The 7,261-nt window shown below is 35.7% G+C and overlaps 1 protein-coding gene across 1 annotated transcript; it reads left to right on the forward strand.

Annotated features, from left to right (window-relative positions):
* The first annotated feature begins 1,773 nt into the window (after positions 1 to 1,773).
* On the forward strand, positions 1,774 to 2,709 carry LOC124971049 (olfactory receptor 4F21-like). Its single transcript, XM_047534760.1, has one exon. It carries the CDS (start codon positions 1,774 to 1,776, stop codon positions 2,707 to 2,709), a length of 936 nt encoding a protein of 311 aa, XP_047390716.1.
* The last annotated feature ends 4,552 nt before the right edge of the window (positions 2,710 to 7,261 follow it).

Consider the following 7,261-nt stretch of genomic DNA (forward strand, 5'->3'; position numbering starts at 1 on the left):
AATACTTGGATTACATTCAGCTGCAATTAACGAAAAACTAGATCCATAATGAAACAAACAAATTAGAATTTTTTTAATATTACATGATCGGGAGACCCTGATTTTGGCTTTGGTTAAGTGATACAATATGCCATTTGGGTCCTAGGGTCTTTCTAACACTTTACTATTAATTTAGTTTGTGTATTTTAGAATTTTGTGGTTCCTTCACCTTAACATTAACAATAAATACAGGAAAAAATATCCTTTTTCTTCATGAGGGTGTATCCTTTCATGCCCTCCAGAGAACATACTGGTTTACATCTCATCCAATAGTCCTGGATCATAGGCCCCATCCTAGACAAACCCATGGTTGAGGAGAATGGAATTAGAACAATAGATTAAAAAAATAATGCATTGTGATCTTGATCTGGAATAGAGGTATTTTGTCTAAAATTGATGGATTTCAGTCCTCTCCCTGAAAAAATGGAATTTCTATTAGCAAGAAGTAGGAGGAGGAAAGACCTTATAGAAGTCAAGAAGCCAAGGGTAGGAAAAGTTACAGCTATATGGCTATCATGAAAAGTCATATTTTTGAAATCCTGCAGGGATATCAAGCAAATAAGATAGAAAAACCATATTGCATAGGATATTAAGTGTTAAAATTTCTTTCTTTTTAAAAAAATCTATAGACCCAGAATGTTTCTGTTGAATGAAGGGAAAGGAAAGATAAACTTGCCCCAAAACATTGGAGTGAAAAGGAATAATTAGAAGGGGACACAAAATTAAAGGATGGATTTGGATAAAGAAGTTAGTACATTAATAGTTTAAGGAAAGTAAATGTTAAATGAAACTTAATTAATGGACATTTGAGGAAGATGCATAATATATATTGAAGGCACTGGCCTTGAAAACAGAGTACCATGGTTAGGTGCACTATTACCATCTGCTGATGTCTGGATTCAAGTCCTGGTTCTGACATTTCATTCCTCTGAAGCTCAGTTTTTTTTTTTTTTTTTTTTTTTTTTATTAAGGTGGGTCTAACAAATACTAGAGGGAATGTTGTGATGTTTAGAACTGATAAAGTGCCAAGTCTAGTGCCTTGCATGAAAAATCATTCAATAAATGCTATCTATTAAAATTGGCAGTGTTTAATCATCATATTTTGCATTCTAATAGGAATTCTGTCTTTGTAGGCAATAATGTATTGAGTGAGTAAGTCCTTGCATTCAATATGGTGATTCATGGCTTAAATATTATGAATCTCAATCTGTGCCCCTGGCCTCAATGGTAAATTGTTTTAATAAAAACAACACACACAGAAAAGTTAAACACGTGACATGTACTGAACAGTTTTGACCTGAAACCTGAAAACATTGAACAATAAAGTGAGAAAATCAGGTAAAGATAATTTTTGAGTTAGTACAAAAGTTTTAAGATGAAAATAGCTGGGATTATTGTCCCTGAGATTATGAGAGAAGGACACTGAGAAAACTGTGGGGGAAAACATGTAGAAACCTTAAGGGCAAAGGAAACAAAACCTGCTTGATGGATCTAAAAGGAGAGTGACCCATTTGTGTTCATCTAGCCTATTTCATACTCTTTCACTTGTCATGTGGTCTATCATGATAATTTTTAAGTTTCATTTTGTTTTTATCAAGTTCAATGATTTCTAACTCTCATATCTGTAACCCTTAGATTGGCAGGGCTACCGAGGAATACACTTTATAACTGATTCTGACTCTTCCTCACTTTTTATCCACAGATGTTTGGAACCCAGCTTCCCTGCCTAAGTCAATGGATGGACTGAATGTTTCTGTGGTTTCTGAGTTTGTGCTGCTGGGACTCTCGGGTTCTTGGGAAACTAAAGTTTTTCTCACACTGACTTTCTCCTTGCTCTACTTAGGGATCATCCTGGGAAATCTCTTCATTGTCTTTTTGGTAATTGCTGATTCTCACCTACATTCTCCTATGTACTTCCTGCTGGCCAACCTGTCCCTCATTGATGTGGGACTTTCCTGCACCACAGTTCCCAGGATGGTCACAGACCTTCTAAAGGAGCACAAAGTAATTTCCTTCCAAAGCTGTATGGCACAGGTATGCTTCATCCACATCATGGGAGGAACAGAAATGCTGCTGCTCATGGCCATGGCATTTGACAGGTATGCAGCCATCTGTAAGCCTCTCCACTACTTGACCATGATGAGCCCCAAAAAATGCATTTTATTTGTAGTCATGAGCTGGGTAACGGGAGTGATCCATGCGATGTCTCAGTTTTCTCTGATTATAAACTTGCCTTTTTGTGGTCCTAATACAATAGACAGCTTTTACTGTGACTTCCCCAGGGTCATACAGCTTGCCTGCTCAGATGCAGCCAAGTTTGAGTTTCTTGGTACTGCCAACAGTGGCTTCATGAGCATGGTCACCTTCTTCCTGCTCCTCCTTTCCTATGTCTTCATTCTGGTCACTGTCTGGAAACGTTCCTCAGGGGACTTATCCAAGGCTCTTGGCACATTGTCAGCTCACATCACTGTGGTGGTTCTTTATTTCACTCCATGCATATTTATCTACATGTGGCCTTTCCCTACATCTTCAGTTGATAAATACATGTTTATAGTTGACTTTACTATTACCCCTGTCTTGAATCCTATCATATATACATTAAGAAACAAAGATATAAAAATAGCAATAAAAAGACTGAGTAGACAGCGTCATCATAACAGATTCTGCTGAGTAGTCTGTTTTTGAGAGGCCAGGAACTACTTTGACCTGTGTGATGGACACCTCCACTTCAGCATCTGGTATTTAATGTACTCAATTGAAAGTGGCATCTACCTCCCTGACCTGCTCTATTCATACTAGGATTATGTCTACTCCTCTACTTTCTGCTAACATCAAAAATGAGTCCAATATACTATGGGTTTTTTAGGATAGAGAACCAATGGATGTAAATAAGGTCGTATGATTTAACTTGTGATAACTTGATCATTACTTGATGATGAGAAAGGATATAAAAACATCTCCTCTGTTTCCTATAGAGTTTGCAAATAACTTCAAACTTATATTGTTGAATGTCAGGAAACCTTACAATGAATAGTTATGTATGTAGGACTAGTAGATCTATTCAGTTACTTAGATCAATTCCCTCCCAATAAAACCCAAGACAAGTTTTAATTGAAAGTAGTGTATTTGGACACATCAATGGGAAAAGATGTTTGAGAAAGGAGGCATGCATATGTGGAAAAGCATACTGGAATACAAGCCTTGATTGACCCTCTAGTAGACTACATAGACCATGTAGCTTAACATTTTTTCTAAATGAAGGACTAGGTATTGGGTGTTTTTTTTTTTTTTTTTTTTTTTTTTTTTTTACTTTTTAGGATGTATTACATCTTGGGCATGTCCTGTCTTTCTCACACAAAATGTTCAGTTCATTTAAAAAAGTCAGGAAATATTGTCAGGAAGACTTTCTCTTGTTCAACGTAAAGAAATATCACTAATAAATGTAAACCACTGCCTCTTACTATTGCTTTGTTCTTAACAAATTGTAAGTTAAACGTGGTTGATCTCTTTACATAATACTAACAAATGAGTTAACCTGAAGACTTGTTTCCTTTAAGGAACTTCTATGGCTCTGCTTTGTACAAGTCCCACATAAACCAGTAAGGTGTCCCTTTAGCCTTGGGTATGGGTCAGCAAGTCAGTGGCCACCTATGGTTTCACCTAGGATGGTGATAACTGACCTTCATATCATATCAACACAAGTCATCTGATTTTCATATGACAGGAATCATCATCTTAGTTACACTTAAGAAATTATCGCTATAGACTAAAGTAAGATTTTTCACCACCAAAAAAAAAAAAAAAAAATCAAATGAACTCAATGGCTCTTTGAAATTACACTATACTTTCATGTGTAGACTCATTGTCATTGTTTCCCTTTGTGACTTTGTTTTGATTTGAGAAAAGGCACACAATCAGATGCTCTCAACTAAGGATACAGAAACTAAAAGATCCCAAGCAACTGCCCATATGTCCAGCTTACCCACAATACAGACCTCTCATGTTTACCATTCCAGACGATACTCTCTGCAGTAAATATGTTCCATGCTGACAATAAACTCTCCATTTACAACAAAATCATGTTGCTTATTTCACTGAGTGACAAATATATTTCAGACCCTAGTAAGAATTTAGAATCAGCAGTATCCATGGTCAAGTGTATGATCATAAATAATGAAATTACTTACATACATCTAAAACTCTGTAATAGTTGACCTATTCATTTTCCTTTCTTCTTCACATTTAAAGCAAATTTCAGAGTTTAATGTCACGTTTCTTAATATACCCATTTGGAGGTTCTGGAAGTCCTGTAAAATTTCCAGAAACATTCAAAGTTTCTTCTCAAATAATTCTTGGGTTCCTGGACTTTTATAGCAAAGAACCACCTGACAGAACTGAATCCTGCAACTTTCTTTTACACAGTATCAGAGCTGAGTGGATATCACAACGGTCTAGGCTGATATAATGATCCAAATTTCTCCTGAATTAAGAGACGACCCAGTAAAGATATACACAATGATAACTTAAGCCATTTACTCTAAAGAGTGTATATTTATTCTAAAGAGTAAATGGTTGACGCTGTTTGCAAAGGGTTTACATGAAGAAGAACCTGAATAAACCATAAGGAGGGGAGTCTCTAGAATGCTATGAAAATAAGTTATTTGCCATGGAAAGGAGAAAAGTCACAGGGATTACAGAGTCAGGATGTGACCTTATCAGCAGAGTCAGATGTGTTCCCCAGTCATGCTGCCTTCCAACCCTGTGACTTCCAATAAGTCACACTCCCAGAGATGCAACCTCTCCACAGTGAGGTCCATTCCATGGGGTTATTGTGCATATTAGATCACATAATATGTGTAGAAGCTCCTGGCATGTGAGGTATATTCAGGTTCTATGATTTTTCATTTTGATCTGTACATATTTATATTCCATCCTTAGGGAGAGTTCTGACTTGAAATATTTGAGGACAAAAATGAACAATGAGAGCCTGAAGATTTACCTTTTCCACCTTCAACATCTCTTCTTAGTATAGAAATTGCATAGAATTCTTTTCCTGGTTATTAATGTAAATTAAATTTTATAGCATTATTAATACTCAGTCAACTGCAAATCAACACAAAGTATGAGTGACACCTCTCCAGAGAGTGGTGAAGGAAGCAGGCCTGGGCTGTGGAATAATCCACAGTGCTCAGGGTCTCGGTCACCTGATGTGTCCAGTTGGGAGTAGGCTGTGCTCCATGAACAAGTTCAATAAATTCTTTTGTTTTCATCACTAAAAATTTGGTCCTCCAGCATCTAAAATTATCTAATTCTACTCTCATGCTGTAAACTTTGCTATCTCCCAGCTCTGTTTATGAAAGAAAACTTCTAGTTTCACATAGGGTTATGGTGAATCAAGACCAATTTAGAGAAAACTTCTAAAGAACACACATTAATGCTACAGTTAATCCCTTACAGACATAATTTCATACATATGTTGGCCAATCCTTTCAACTTTTTGAGAATAATTCTTATGAACACTGGCATCATTAAATATGCAATAAACATTCTGATTCAGCAAGTCCATTCTTGGCTATTTACCTTAGTAGAGGAAAACTGCAAAATAGCACATGAACGTCCACACAACTTTATTTTTAATCACTATAAATGGGACTGAGACCAGAAGTTTGCATGTTTGAGGATAGATTGGGCAATTCAGTGATATTCTTTCTCAAAAATTTAAAAAGATTAGGGTGTGTGGTCATCTGGGGAACGTAGCTCAGTGGTACAGTAGCCCAGGGTTCAATAGTCAAAAATGTATTGGGTGCATATGGCTGGTTGGGACAATACGGATGAATAAGGATATTTTGCTAAATGAAATAAGGTAGACTAAGAAAGAAAAATAGTATACACTCTCACTTAAATGCAGAAAATTTAGGAAAAATTTGAAATCCCTCCTTAGTGAGAGTTCTGCTTTGAAGTATTTGATGATAAAAATTAACAGTGGAAACATGAAGATTTACCTTTTATACTTTCAGTACTTCATAGGAAGTGAGAACAGTGGTTACCAGGACCAGAGTGTTGTAGGAATAAGGAGTAGGTCAAAGTTTAAAAAGGTGTTGTTTAATAGGATGAATAAATGTAGAGAAGCAATGGATTACATGAAGACCTCAGTGAAGAATATACACTGAAATTTTTCTAAAAGGAGATTTTAGGTGTTCTCAACACACACACACACACACACACACACACACACACACACAATTTCTGTGTGAAGTGATAGATTGTGAATTTATTTGTTTGACCATAGAAATAATTTCACAATGTATTTAGACATCAAACCACATCAGGTTATGCATCTAAGTAAAAACCATAAAAGCAAATTTAAAAAATAAAGAAAAGCACATCTTTGGGAGCAAAGATCTTTGTTTGACTGAATCAGAGGTATAGTGAGTTGTGGCCCCTAACAAAGAATAGTTCAGGGTCTAATGCAACTGCTGTATTCTGGATGGTGTGATGGTCTTCATAATGTATGTGGGTAACAGCAGATCTATAGGCTTATTATTTTAAATTGTATTACATATAAATTATATCATAACAAAAATGAAAAATACTAAATTATGAATTCCAAATCACTTATATAATAAAAGGAATTCCTTTAGTGCATTACTAGGTTGTTATGTAATATGTTTTTGGAAAATTCACAAGAATCGTATATTCCCTTCAACACTCCTCCCCCAAATCCTTCTAGCCATATTTCTTTGCATTTGTAACTGTGAGGTTATTGAATGTTGTTGCCTATGCATAGGCTATGATTAAAATGTTTCATTGGGCTGAACATGGTGAATAATCTTCACTGGAGCCCCTGATCTCCTTAGTAATATACAAACAACAAAACTTACACACAAATGGAAAAAAGGTGAAATGAGACTACAATCTCAGCCTAAAATTCTGAAAAGCAATGTTTATTGTTGATTTTGGTATCATACCTGCTTTGAATCCTGTTATGTATACCTTCAAAAACAAAGAACCCCCTTCATGCTTTCCAGAGGTTCTGCTATATTGTGTCACAATCCTTGTTTGATTCTAATATTTTTTTAAATTTCTCCCCTGATTTCTCCTCACATCCTTTCATCATTCAGAAGTGTTCAATCTCCATGTGTTTATACATTTTCTGTACTTTTTTGTTGATTTTTAATTTTATTGTATTATACTTAGATAAGATGACAGGGAGATATAGAGA

This window comes from Sciurus carolinensis, chromosome 2 (genome assembly GCF_902686445.1).
Source record: "Sciurus carolinensis chromosome 2, mSciCar1.2, whole genome shotgun sequence".
NCBI classification, from domain to species: Eukaryota; Metazoa; Chordata; class Mammalia; order Rodentia; family Sciuridae; genus Sciurus; species Sciurus carolinensis.

Bases quoted from the DNA above. Each gene is read 5' to 3' on its own strand.
- LOC124971049 (XM_047534760.1), top strand. From the start codon at position 1,774: ATGGATGGACTGAATGTTTCTGTGGTTTCTGAGTTTGTGCTGCTGGGA.